At 39.7% G+C, this 13531-nt stretch overlaps 2 protein-coding genes across 2 annotated transcripts in view; both read right to left on the bottom strand.

Annotated features, from left to right (window-relative positions):
- Positions 1-1254: 1254 nt before the first annotated feature.
- Positions 1255-10585, bottom strand: LOC306733240 (dixin-like; the record flags this gene model as incomplete). Its single annotated transcript, XM_079214447.1, has 21 exons — positions 1255-2616; positions 2695-2774; positions 2976-3084; positions 3569-3665; positions 3748-3811; positions 3948-4097; positions 4352-4417; positions 4527-4568; positions 4927-4998; positions 5143-5196; positions 5340-5444; positions 5549-5599; positions 5701-5754; positions 6020-6103; positions 6503-6606; positions 6709-6803; positions 8440-8541; positions 8779-9004; positions 9264-9389; positions 9689-9818; positions 10523-10585. 21 exons carry the CDS (start codon positions 10583-10585, stop codon positions 2607-2609), a joined length of 1884 nt encoding a protein of 627 aa, XP_079070573.1. The 3' UTR covers positions 1255-2606.
- A 1867-nt stretch (positions 10586-12452) lies between these two features.
- cfap54 (cilia and flagella associated 54) overlaps positions 12453-13531 on the bottom strand; it is a gene marked incomplete at its 5' end in the record, with an annotated part of 86613 nt that continues 85534 nt past the window's right edge. Inside the window, 2 exons of the mRNA XM_079237829.1 lie at positions 12453-12696; positions 13393-13513. Coding sequence (XP_079093955.1) covers positions 12518-12696; positions 13393-13513 — 300 coding nt within the window. The 3' untranslated portion in view covers positions 12453-12517. The remainder of the gene's footprint in view (positions 12697-13392; positions 13514-13531) is intronic.

Consider the following 13531-nt stretch of genomic DNA (forward strand, 5'->3'; position numbering starts at 1 on the left):
GAGCATCGACTGTCTGTGATCAAAATGATTTTGCTCCTTTTTTCAGGAGAAATCTAAAAATCTGGCAAGAATTTGTCATTATTATATGTTATAAAGGCTTAAAACACTGTGTAAAAAGTAAAAGGTTAAGAAATGTATTTGAATTTTCATCATATCTCTCTAATAAACAATAGAAAATTAACATGGGTTTAGGTGGGCCAGCAAGTGGCAGAACTCTCAGAAACTATACTAATACTATTATTTACAACCACAACATATTATTTCCAAAGAAAACACCACTCAAAAGGCTGTGAAAAGCCAGTCAAACTCTCTTCCCTGCTCTCTGCTGCTGCTCTGCCCTGCTCTCTTCCACCCCTCCCCCACAGACAAGCTCGTCGCCGTGTTACCATGGATATACCATATGTCACGCATTAGCGTTCAGAATCCGTTGGAATTACGTCGATGGCGTAAATATTTGAGGAGTTATGATAATTTTAGTTTTGCATCTGTTTGCATGTTACTTCCTGTGACAGCTCCTGTCGCCGGCGACAGCGAGTTGCGCTCTTTTTTTTTTTACGTGTGATAAGTGACTGACAGGCTTGTCCGTCCAGGGCGGGCCCAACCGAGTCCGAGGGCGGGCCCGGCCCCCCAAGGCCCGCCCATAGCGCCGGGTCTGAGTTACATCCATCTTATTCTAGTGCCGAAAAAAAAATTCTGCAATCATTTTGTTCATAAAATAATTGTTTTGAAGTTGTTTTGTAAGACGTGCCAACATTTTTCTTAAAACTTCTTAAATGTAAATATTTGGTTAGTTTCTTTTGTCTTCTCCCATTATTAAAGGAGTATTTGAGGCTTTTGGACTGACATTGTTTGCATCTTTGGTAACTTTGACTTTGGGGACTAAGCTAGAATCACATTTCACATTATGTCCTGTGTGTTTAAGCTGAGTTGGTTTGGCTGCACAGCACGAGTTTGTGATGACTGAACCTCCTGGCAGGTCAGTCAGGTTCAAGGGCCAACATCCCAATCCAGTGACATGAAATAAAGAATACACTTCCAAAAGGCAGCAGAGAGCTGGGAAGGTTTTCATCTATGGTGAAATATTTTTAAGTGATGAAAATGAAAATGCATGTGAATTTTTAAAGATACAAGAAAAGTGTTTAACTGGCAAGAACTGTCTATCAATAGCCATTTATTAGTAAAACTCTTCTAGACACCATAAAATCAAATCATCTTTTTAAAAAAAAAACTTTATTTTAAATGATCTGTCTTTCTAACATTCAACAAGTGTCTTTTTTTTTTTAAACAGACAGTAACCATATATTATAACCATCTCACAAGAACATTTTAGAGTACAGGCAGTTATGGCATTCAAACATGTCGATATAAAAGTAGACTGATGCATATTTCAGTTGGCTTGTTAGTGAAGGCAAACACATTGATAGAAAGATAGAAGCAGAGTGAAGGAAAACGTGTCAAAGGTCCATCTTGATGACACACACACACACACACACACACACACACACACACACACACACACACACACACACACACACACACACACACACACACACACACTTCTTAGAAACATTCTATATGCACATATACCATAAATAGTGGGATGGTCCACTGTTCCAGGACAAAAGTCTCCTTTAAATGGCTGATGTCAAATTCACAAGTACAGCATATTTTTAACAAGAGCAGAAGCAATATTCTAATCTCACAGGAATCTTAAAATAATTTTACACAAATGTACAAAACAATTTCATAAAGTAAACAAAACAACAGTGCTGTTCATCTGCATTTCTACATGAACATCAACATTCCAGCATTAATTAAATTTCATTGACAGCAGTTCAGTTTGAGACTGACATTTAAACCCACATCTGGATTTGGGTCCTATTTAGTGAAACTGAAGTGTTTGTTAATTTTATTTTTGCAAAATATAACATCCTTCTCTTGCATTATCTTTTATACTGTATGTAATCAACCTTGTGCAGCACCAAAACAAAATACATGTTTGTTGTACATCCCTGTGATAGTTCTAATGTAAAAATGGTATTTATTTCTTACCCAAAATCTATTTTTCTAAATTCTTAGATAATACTGGATAATAAATTGATATTCACAGTTAACTGAAATGTACCGTAAGTAAAAAACAATGGTACATACATATTTCTAACAGGTAATCTGGTGGTATTTGTTTCATAGACTTCATTGCTGAACAAGGAATGACAAGTTTTTTCTAATTCTTAAACACAGTACAAACCTCTGGTTTCAACTAGAAGGGAAACACCAACACAACTGTGGCTTTAGAAAGCAAAAACAATGTTTCTTTCCAGTTTTGATAACACAGTGACAGCCTGGCAATAACAAGCACATGATGGAAATAGCTGTACCTCGTAAGGCACTGAGCTTCACGGTATTCTAGACATGAGACTTACACTTTCTCCAGAGCGGGTTAGGCTATCAGTGTGGTTTAGTACAAGCTCATCGAGCCAAATCTCCTGCTGACATGTCTTACAGTATTTCGCTAATAATTCAAATCTCAAAAGTGTCCCCTGGTGTCTCTGTTGAACAGTTGTGACCAGGAGCAAAAACAAAGTGTCATATCCTTCAGCTTGCACCTACAATGGCCTAACACACAAAAGAAAATGCCTTGTTTACCATGGAGACTCGGGAAAATGAAGAGAGGCAGAACTAGCATGCTGTTACCTTTCCTCTCCGCGGTCCTCTTCTACCCAGGCCACTATTTTCCCTTCCCAGCCTGGAATGATTGCTCCATCCAGGAATACCTGCACACAGACATTAAGACCATACTATCTTCATATATGACTACTCAGCTCTTATCTTATGATTATACTTACATTTCTTATGGATGTTGGAATGCATTTTGCACAGATCAAGGACTATGGATTTCATCTTCCATCTTTTAGAGTACAGCACAAAACAGGCAAGTGCTAAAGTTTACCATTACTGCTACAGCCTTCTCTCACCTCTTCTTTCACAGTGCCAAACTCCGGATCCAGGGCTTTGAAGTGGTACCGATAGTTTCCCTCTCGACCCACGGCTGCCTTCACATCCTTTAGAGTAATCTCACCCAACCTGTACAATGTGTACAAAGAGACTCACTTTTCTTGACGGTTTGTGACTTTTATTTTTTTATATTGTTTTATTTTCTACCTATGGCGCACTAGCCTAAATGTACGTCTAAGTCAGTGATAATAATAATATATATATTTTTTCCATCCTGTGGTTTTATTTTGAAGGGACTTTTTTATGCAGTGGGGTTGTTTTTTTTGCAGGCTCTGGTTTCAACTTGTTTTGCACTTGTCCCTCCATGTTGTCAGCAGGGTGTGCCAGGTCAAACCATCCTGCTATGGGGGAGACTCTGGGTTTTTAGGATAATTAAATTAAACAGCCTACTGAATATAAACTTCTCAATTGATGGCGCTGCCTGCATGACAGGAAAAAACTCGGGGTTGTGAGGAGAATTAAGTGCTGCTTAATTTTCTGTAAAGCAAAATGTTTTTCAGTATTTACCTACTGATGAGGTAATCACTTAATATAGACACACACATGCACGCACCTCTTCGGTATGTTGATCATGGAAGGTGTTGGGGATTTTCCAGTAAAATAAAGGATTTTAGTGGAGGCAGAAGAACCATTGTGGGATTGACAAACCTCTGAAATAAACAACAGAAACATAGTTAGTAAAAAGCAGAACTATTATGTGTATTCGGGGAGTGCATGTTAGAAACAACTTACTTGTGCAAGGCCAGGTGTCAGAGTCTGTGTGTTGGCCTTTGCGTCTCGGAGATTTCCCCCTTCCCTGCAGTATTTGGATAAATGTTGACAGCCCTTCATGATTTTAAATCTCTACAAAGTTCTCTAAAAGTTACAAGAACTAATATGATTTGACAGTCTGAATCCATTTGAAAGCATACTCTTTCATTTGGTGTTCATACCCTGTGTGTATGCAAAACATGCAGTCTGTCGATGAGCGATACTATGCCCTGCTCCAGGGTGTCCAGCGTATGGTGCTGTGGGTCGTGGTCTCTGAAGTTGTTCCTCAGACTGCGAAGTGAATCTCTGAGCAGCTGGACCTCCTCTGCCTGCTGACAGAGAAAAAAACACACAAAACATTTTTTTTAAAAACAGCTGTGTGTGTGTTTAAAGCCTGTGTTTTCTTTTCAAGAAAGTTAGAAAATGGGGAATCTGGTGTTTCTTGTGTGAGTCAAATTATAGTAATTAGCCTGAATACTGCAAGAAAATGTAATTCAAGAGAATGTGAATGTATACTTGTGAGATGAATGTTAGGAAAATATCAATAGGCCAACTAACTGAACTTATCAATAAAAACAATACTTACGTCTGACATAGACGGAGCTGGATTTCCAGAGTAGGAATGCCCATTGTTGTCTGTGCTGGTGGGAATCTGAGAAAAAGAAAAGGTGTCATGGCTGCCTGATGCAGACTGAATATGAACCTCAACTGTTTGTTAAGATTTTAGAGCAGAAAGAGTCCGTAGAGAAACTGTATATTACCTGCACACTGTTTTTATGCTCCAACTCTCTTTGCAATTCACTCTGCCAAAGAGACACACAATCAGATCGACACTGATATGAACCGGCGAGATCCTAAAACTTAAATAATATACATCTACTCCATACCTCGACAGATTAAAGTGCCTTGTTAATTTAATAAGTGAAGGAGGAACTGTGTAAATGTACCCTTTGCTCTTGCATCAATGTACATTTTAGTATTAATTTGATGATAAAAGCTCAAATACAAAAAAAAGTCAAAGCAAACCTCGGAAGGGAGTTTCAAACAGTGAGGTAATGATTCACTTTTGATCTGAGATTTAAATACATAGTGTAAGGGCCTGAGGGGAGGTGTGGTGGATGGAATCTACATTCCAGCCAGAAGGCTCCACCCACTACACACCTGCTTAATTTTACTTTCTTCAAGCTGGTGTTTGAATTGCTGCAGCAGTCTGTCCTTCTGTCCCATCTCCTTCTGCACCCCAACAACCAAAGCGAAAAGGTGGGGTTCATCATTTAGCAAAAACTCAATAAACAGATGCTATGTCAATCAAAATCAGGATGATTTAACTAAGTTACAGAAAAACATTTAAAAAAAAGAGGGATTGGAGTACCTCACCTTGCATTCTCCCCACATCTTGTGACAATCCTCCAGCTTCCACTGTAGCTCGGCCTATGACACATTTTCATAGAGAAGGGTCATTTGCAATACAGACAGAAACTGTACAGTACCTACTGAATACAGTTGTGTTAACAAGTTGTACAATAGTGTTTTGAAGACTTTACATTCAGTTTAAATTTGAATAGTTTTAGTACATTCTGGTTGTTGAGCTCATCCTTCGTAATGCTGGCTCTGAGAAGCTCTTGCTTCATCTGCAGTATCGAGGCCTCCTGAGTGCATAGTCTCTGCTGCTGGCCGTCCTGCACATTTACAAACCAACAAAAAGTCCATACCTTAGCCAGCAACCAGAATTATATTCAACTGGGTAACAACATAAATAACTACAGATCTGTCCTCGTCTTACCTTGACTCCCTGCAGGTTTCTCATCTCCTGCTTACAGCGCAACAATTCCCTCTGAAGCAAACAACAAAACAACACCCTCTTAAGTGTGAATTTGGTCTTAACAATAGAAGAACATATCGAAGAAAAAGAAAACAAATGACACAATTATTTACCTTTAGCTCCCGAGCCTCCTCCATGCTCTGATCCAAACGACTGTGAATGACGATCTGGAAAAAAAGAGAGAAAAGAGGGATGTGTGTGAGAACCACAATGGACTGAGAAAGAGGGGAAACCGATACCCGTGTCACCCTCTCACATAGACATAAGCACACACACACACACACAGAAATGTGATCTATGCTGAACACAAAGAGCTGGTAAAACAAAGCAAAGAAGAGTGTGACACATAAGTGAGAGAGCAGGGCAGAAAAGGAAAATAAAGATTGAAAAAAGGTATAAAATCTCAACAATAAATGGAGAGGCTCTCACTACCAGTTGCTGTTCAGCATTTCCTTGGTCCAAACTCAAAGACACATCCTGTTCATCCTCAGGCAGCGAACCATGCAGCAGCAGAGCCTTAAAAACAAAGAGGGTACAACATGTGACACCAGTTTGTACTTTGGAGTGAAGTCGCTGAGTTCAGAAAGCTCTGACCAGTTAAACCAGCTGGAAGATGCATATAATGCACAGCATGACGCAAATGTCACAGTATCCCATCAGATCCCGAACCCACTCTGCACAGGTACTGTAACCAACCAGTAAAAGGCAGTGGAGCAACACAGGCATGATCTTGCACTTGCACTTTCCATACCCCCTCTCCTCCCCCCCAAAAAGTGTGTTCTGGCCCAGTTTAGCCAGTATATGCAGAATATGCACTCAGCACTTCAACTTCAATATGGAGGAGGAAGATCATAAAGAAACAATCTTTATTTATACACATAGGGTTGCCAGAGACAAAACTCAATAGACATGTACCTGTAAAGCAGACACCATTTTACGTGTCTCCTGCACCTCCTTCTCCAAAGTTTCACTGAGAGAATCATCCAACGGCGTCTCCGCTACATCATGAGATGACTCCACTACACGCACACATAGCACAGTGTTATCACATGTCCAGCAATAGATGTTGAGGTTTACTCATCAAATGGTGGCCTGCCGGTTTGTGGCAGAACAGAACTCACCACTGCTCTCCTGTTGTTGGTGATCTTCCGGCGGGCTTTCCGAGTGGCTGCTGGGCGTCGCTCTCGGAGATGACAGTGCACTGACGAAGCTGAGGCTCGAGGGGGACAAAATGCGGATTTATCAATTTATCCGTGATAAGCATGGGGTGTGTGTGCATGTTAACATTTACACGCCGTGTTAATAAATATAGGAATCTATGTGCTACTACATACTCTTTTGACCTTGCTGGGTAACATCACACTTAGATGTAATGTGTATATATATATATATATATATATATATATATATATATATATATATATATATATATATATATATATATATATATATATATATATATATATATATATATATATATATATATATATATACATTAAACTGTCAAACTGAATACATGTCCCACTGAAGCCCTGTCTGCGCTTTCAATAGTGACAAGAAGATTTCATTCACTAAAATCAAAACGACTGTTTTCATAGACAACATATTAATAGAAACTGTGAAACCTACAGTGTTTATATTTAGATTGGAGGGAGTGTGAAAGAGGAGAGGGAACGGGACAGGCAGAAAAAAGCAACATGAGAATACACATATTGTTTCAAAATTGCCAAGAGGAGCCCTTAGTCCTTGTGTGCTTTTGCAAATCAAAGCACTTACAAACTGCACGGTGCGTACAGACATTTCATATACAGTCTTTTTTTCACATTGCATTGTAGAATTCTTATAGTTATGGTAAAAGAAGCATAACACTCTCACTCACTCTCTCTCTCACACACACACACACACACACACACACACACACACACACACACACACACACACACACAGTGTCTGGTCTTACCATTTAATCTGCGTCCCCCCCATAGTGGACTACAAGAGGGCTAAACAGTTCATAATACTTCCAAGGAGCCCAAGTTCCACACTGCATGTCAAAAAGCTCATGACTTTTGGTGATTCTCCGCACTCTCACACACCCTGCCCCTCGCCTTCCAGCGAGCTGTCATGGCAACCAACGCAGCAGACACTGCTTAGCATCTCTCAAAGCTCTAAATCTGTCTCTCCAAGCCAAACCTCATCATCATTCTATCAGTAAGCAATGCATGCACGTCTCTTTATATCACTATAAACAGATACACGCAGGCACATCTGCACTCGCATTAAAACACACAGAAAATATCACCATAAAAACAGTACCACAGTACATAACTGGACATGTGACTAAAGAAAACAAAAGGCTGATTGTTTCTGTTTTTTTGTCATCTGCCTGTGGTCTGCACAGATGTCTACAAGTACTAAACACACCGCAGGGGCAAGTTTGGAGTACTAAAGTCATATGCTCTGTCATGCAGTGGTACAAACCCACATAAGCACACACATATACACCACAGAATACAGTCTATAAGTGTATAAACTTTGTTTTTTTTTTAAATACAGGATAACAGAGAACTTGAATCAGAATCAGAATATTTATTAGACTGAATTGACAGATTGAACTCTGCAGTATAAATAGCAACGAAGCTAAGTTTGTTTTCTCCCAAACACAACCTCACAATACGATACAGCCCATACTGAGCGTGTGATACTACCCTTGTCCTTCAGAAAACACGTTTCTTATTTGAGATGTTGCATTTGAGAGCACTAAGAGGTTAGTTGACTACTTTTTCTCTCAAGGTGTGATGTTCACCTGAATCAAATCTGCTTTAAAAAAACGTTCTCACATAAATTAAAATTACCTGCTAGGCTGGGGATTGTCCGGCTCATCCGGAGTTCCTCTTTCATACTGCTTAACCAGTGCACGAACACACACGTTCTTTTCCACATCCAACCCCCAGCCACTAAAAGATGACAGCAATGGTTATTAATTTGTAAATAATAACTGGCACACAGTGTTGATAACAAAAGGACAGAGAACAGCCTTATTTAAATAGTTCTGAGGATGTTATTTTGTCCACCAGATGACAGCAAAGACTACACATGTATCTGAGAAATGCTCGCTGTGGCAGAGAGCATTTTGGATGTTACAGAAAAACATTGGCAGGGATTTGTGTTTATGACTATTGTTGTCGCCATACCTCTGGAGACGGGTAGCGCGTGTAGGCTGCGAGGCATCAAGTCGCGCTGATGCCAGTGCAGCAGCAGCACCTTGTGCTAGTGCAACAGTGGAGAGAGGGTTGTGGCTGACAGAGCCTCCTGTCAAACTCCTCCCACTACCAGCCCTGTGATTGGCTGAGGGTTTGAAGTGGGCAGCCAACGCCAGAATTATCCTCATTACAGATTTCAGATTACCATCGACAATGTCTGTGGATAGAAAGGGAGCATATGTACCTTTAGTAATGACTTAGACTTGTATAGAACATGTGGTATTAACATGGGATGCAGATATTGCAGCTTTATAACCATTTTTAAATTGCACAGACTATGCTGTGAAATATAGTTTCCCAAAACACATGGCTACTGTTTCCTTGATGCACATGGAGAGAAATATATGTGTAGGAACACCTGCTCTCAAATTTAAGGAAAAGAGAGCAAAAAAAGCACCAGATTTTCTGAGATTTACCTCTTGCGGATATGTGTGGCATGTGTATGTGTCTGGAGGAAATGAATTGCAAGACTTGTGCCACATTCTTCCTGCTCTCCTCTTTGTTCTGTGGAGCAACATGGACCCCTTCCAGCGTTTCCCCTGCTGCCAATGGGAATGAGATTAGAGAAGAAAAAAATGATGATGCACCTACAGATTAGACATTTCCACTATGAGTATGACCACATTACAGTTCAGGTATAAATATAAATTGCATTTAAACATTTTTAGCGCATTCATTTATATAATGATTATATAGAACCCCAGAATACTTCTCTTGAATGTAAAAAATCATTACAATATAATACCATATTCTATATAATAATATATGTCATCTCCTGAGAACATTTTGTTCCTTATTCTGTCTTCAATATTACTACGCCACATGAGCAAGGTGTAATTACCAACTATCTCTATGAGTTGCAGGAGCACCACCCCATCCTGCAGATCATGCCTGAGATTTGTGATGGGCTTCAGGCCTGGTTTCCTCTTCAGTTGAGAGTTCACCCAGGAAACATAGGCTGCCAGCTGCTGCTGCAATCCATGAATCAGATACATACAAATACAATAAACTACAGAGGAACACATACACAACGTTTGGAGTGGGGGCCAAAAAAAGGCAGAGACCATGGGATAACAAATGAGTTCCTTTGTTTATTATGTTGGGACAGGACTAAGAGGGGAGGGGGGCGGGGTCAGTCTATTGTCCCACTACCGATTGAATATAACTTTTGTTGTGAATGTCAATCATAAAATGTCGCGTTCAGTCCAGAGTAGCATGGTTCAGTAGACTTCACATGGATGTAGATTCATCCCTGTATTTCACACGGTTAGGCCAATTACTCCATCTTTACCGGTCTTGTTCAGTCACGTGACAGCCCGTCGTCCGAGATACAACACAAAAAACGCACCCCATTTTGAACACAACACAGGAAAACAAACCTATGATGGTTGACTTGTGTATGGCTTATTAAAGAAACATACGAAAGCTACTTGGTAGTCTTATTTCCTGTCAAAGACTTATTAACGCTACCCAATTAACGTTAACCAATTTTATTTGTCGTCCTAACTTAACTAATAACGTTACAAACTAACGTCAACATTAACTGAGTTGGACAAACTGCAAAAATAAAAAATGTATTTCTAGTAGTTAAATTGTGGTTTTCCCCTGAACTAACTTAATAAGTATCAACATGAACGTGAGCTAACTCGTAACTTTAACGCTGGGTGAACGTTACCTCGTTGATGCCTCCGTGGAGAACCTCATCCAGCAAACTTCCTCTGGAAAGTGACGCGATCATCTTTCAAATCGAAACCCCATTGAAGCCGACCTAACTTAGCTAGCTAGTTGGCTTCATTGACTCGCACGAACACGCCTGAAGCAGCGCACGGAGCCCCGTTACTAGCTGCTGCTGTAGTGCAGCAAACGTCAACAAACCGTGACGACCGAGTGAGCGGAGGGAGGAGACGGCTACCGTTACACTGGCTGCTGTGAGAGCGGCGTCAAGCCATCCAACCACACTGACATCCGGTGGCAGGTTTCACAATAAAACTGCATTTGCCAAACATTCACGGAAACGATATGCAGGGGTGCGATTTGGGGGAAGTTGCCAGATCCGCTTGTTAACGAAATGCCAAAATGCACCCCCATTGTTAACCTGCCACTCCCTGAGCCATCCACTTGTAGCAGAGGGTGTGCAGGGCCAGAGGGGTTGCTCAGCTGAACATAATATTACCATATTCCTCTAGTCTGCCAGACTCATTGATTCTTCATCTGATTGAGGTTTGTGCAACCTTGTGTGTGGCCCCGGGAGCAGATCGCCCTAGACAATGCTTGTAATAGTCATAGCAGTAGCCAGGTTACCGGGGTCGCGCGGACCTCTGTAATTGTTTTTCCTAAAAAGCATCCTGTCTCTTTGTATCTGAATGACGTGAAACTCAAACTGATAGCTATGAGTAAGGCAGCGTGTCACCTAGAGAGAGTGCAATACGTTTTTTTTTCATTTCAATAAATTGTAATATTTAGTCTAGTTATATACTTTTTGTTCTATGAGCAGTCCAGGGGTTTGTAAATTAACTAATTTGCCATCAATAGGTGACAGGGGCACATTTAAAGAGGTTACTTTTCCAAACAAGGATTGACGGGTGTGTTGACTTGATTGATCGACAGGTAATATTTGAAAGCAATGCAGAATGACAGGGAGCCTTAGCCTATTATACTTTTATATTATTTTATATTTTTATTCTGAATTCTCACCTGCCGCCTGAATTCTGTGTGTTCCTTTACATAAATAAAGACATTTACACCATAAATGTATACAGTTCCAAAGAATGCAGGAAAGGAAGGGATTTGATGCTATATATTAAATAACACTAGATGGCAGCGAAACCCTTGTTACGTAATTTTTTTTCTGGTACTAGAAAAGTGTTGTTTGTACCTGTGATGCCTGTAGACAGTGACAGACAGACAGTCGGCCTACAGTGTTCAAAACACATTGGCTCTTTTGAAGATTTAGCCACTATAATAAACATGTTTTAATATATCCTTCCTCTGTTTTATATTATGTGTGTGTGTGCCTAGATCATCCTAATTATCCAAATTAATTTGACCTAAAAGTTAACAAATTAAAAAGGCCATGGATTCTATAGACACTGTTCAAGGACCAGAGGGTCCCATCAGTTGTCTTCAAATTGTTTATTCCCAACTCTTATGGCTCTCAGCGTTCTCTTCCTTTTCTCCCTTTACTGCCAACTTGGATGCAAACAAAGAGATTGAAGAATACACAATATGCAGGTAAAAAAGAAAATACATCGAATCATCATCATCGTTTTCAACTCTAGAAAATGTCAACCTACAGTAACTGAACATTTCCAAAACAGAACAAAGCATTCTTTACATTAATAACACAATTCTGTCTATCAAACTGTAATAATAGTGTAAAGGTCCATTTGTTTTTAATGATCAATATCACATAATTTATCCATTGTAATGTCTTGTCAAAAAATACAGTATATTTCATTTTTATATTACAAATTTTTATTACGTAATGTGTCAGTACACAAGTTGACCCACAACATTCTTTCCCTTTATAAACAAAACAAAAACCCCATGAACAAAAACACAGCGTGTGGCCCCATGCCCACTTCAGCATCCAGTTATATCTCTCAGTAAGCGCAGGACAGGGAGAGAGCAGTGCCAAATGCAACACATTTTGACTGTCATTCTATCCTGCCTATTTGGCTGAGCTTGGGCGGCTCGTAGAACTGGTGGTACTTGGGTTGTTCAGAGATGATACTGGTGCTTGAGAGTCTCTCTCAATCTGGCTGGACTGGTGTGAATGCTGCCTGGAAGTGGATTGTGACGACTGGGCCGAGACTGGCATTTGCATGGCACTACAATCTAGGATTTGACCTGCGGAAACAGATAGAGTGATGTATAAACTGGGTACAGCTGAGTACAGCTAAAACAATTAGTCAACCTCCTAACACCTATCCTCATCCCTTGGAAACAAATGCCTATAATAATATACGCAAAATTAATCAGGAATATCTCTTCAACCAAAAGGTTTATATGCACATTTCTGGTCACGTGTGAAAGGTAAGAATCTAAGGAATACTAAACTAAACTATTGAACTATTTTACCATTCCATTCGAAAATCGGTCAAGTGTTGACTTGGAGTTTAACTTCTGAAATTATTCACTAATTTGATCTTTTTGGAAGTGGATATTGCGGGCTTTCTTACTTTTCTTTGAGAGAATGTTAGGATTTTGGACTTTGTTCTATTTCAAGATCTAGGCATGTGGTAAGCATTTGTCACTCGTTTCTAACATTTTATAGGCCAAACAACTAATCACTTAGTCAACAAATGAACAAGCAAATGAATCAATATTGAAAATAATTGTTAGTTAGATGTTATATATGTCCTTTAGTGTAAGCTTATATATCTCAGTCTACTTTTTGGAAAGTCAATTTTGAAGTTGTCTTTTGTGTTGAGCATCAATTGTTTGCATGCTATTGAGAACATGTTCACTTGGTAATGCTGGAGGTCTTGACTGTCCACAAATAGATCAATAAATGCAAATAAGTGTGTCATGTACTTTATTTACCAATTCGCAGAGTGGTCTGATCAAGTATGTTGAGGTAAGGGAGGTATATGTTGATGGATCCAGGAGAAGAGAAACATGTTTTTCCATCATCCAACACCACACTCTGACCAAAAACACACAGCTGAAAGAAATGGAGAAA

Source organism: Taurulus bubalis (genome assembly GCF_910589615.1).
Source record: "Taurulus bubalis genome assembly, chromosome: 2".
Classification (NCBI taxonomy): Eukaryota; Metazoa; Chordata; class Actinopteri; order Perciformes; family Cottidae; genus Taurulus; species Taurulus bubalis.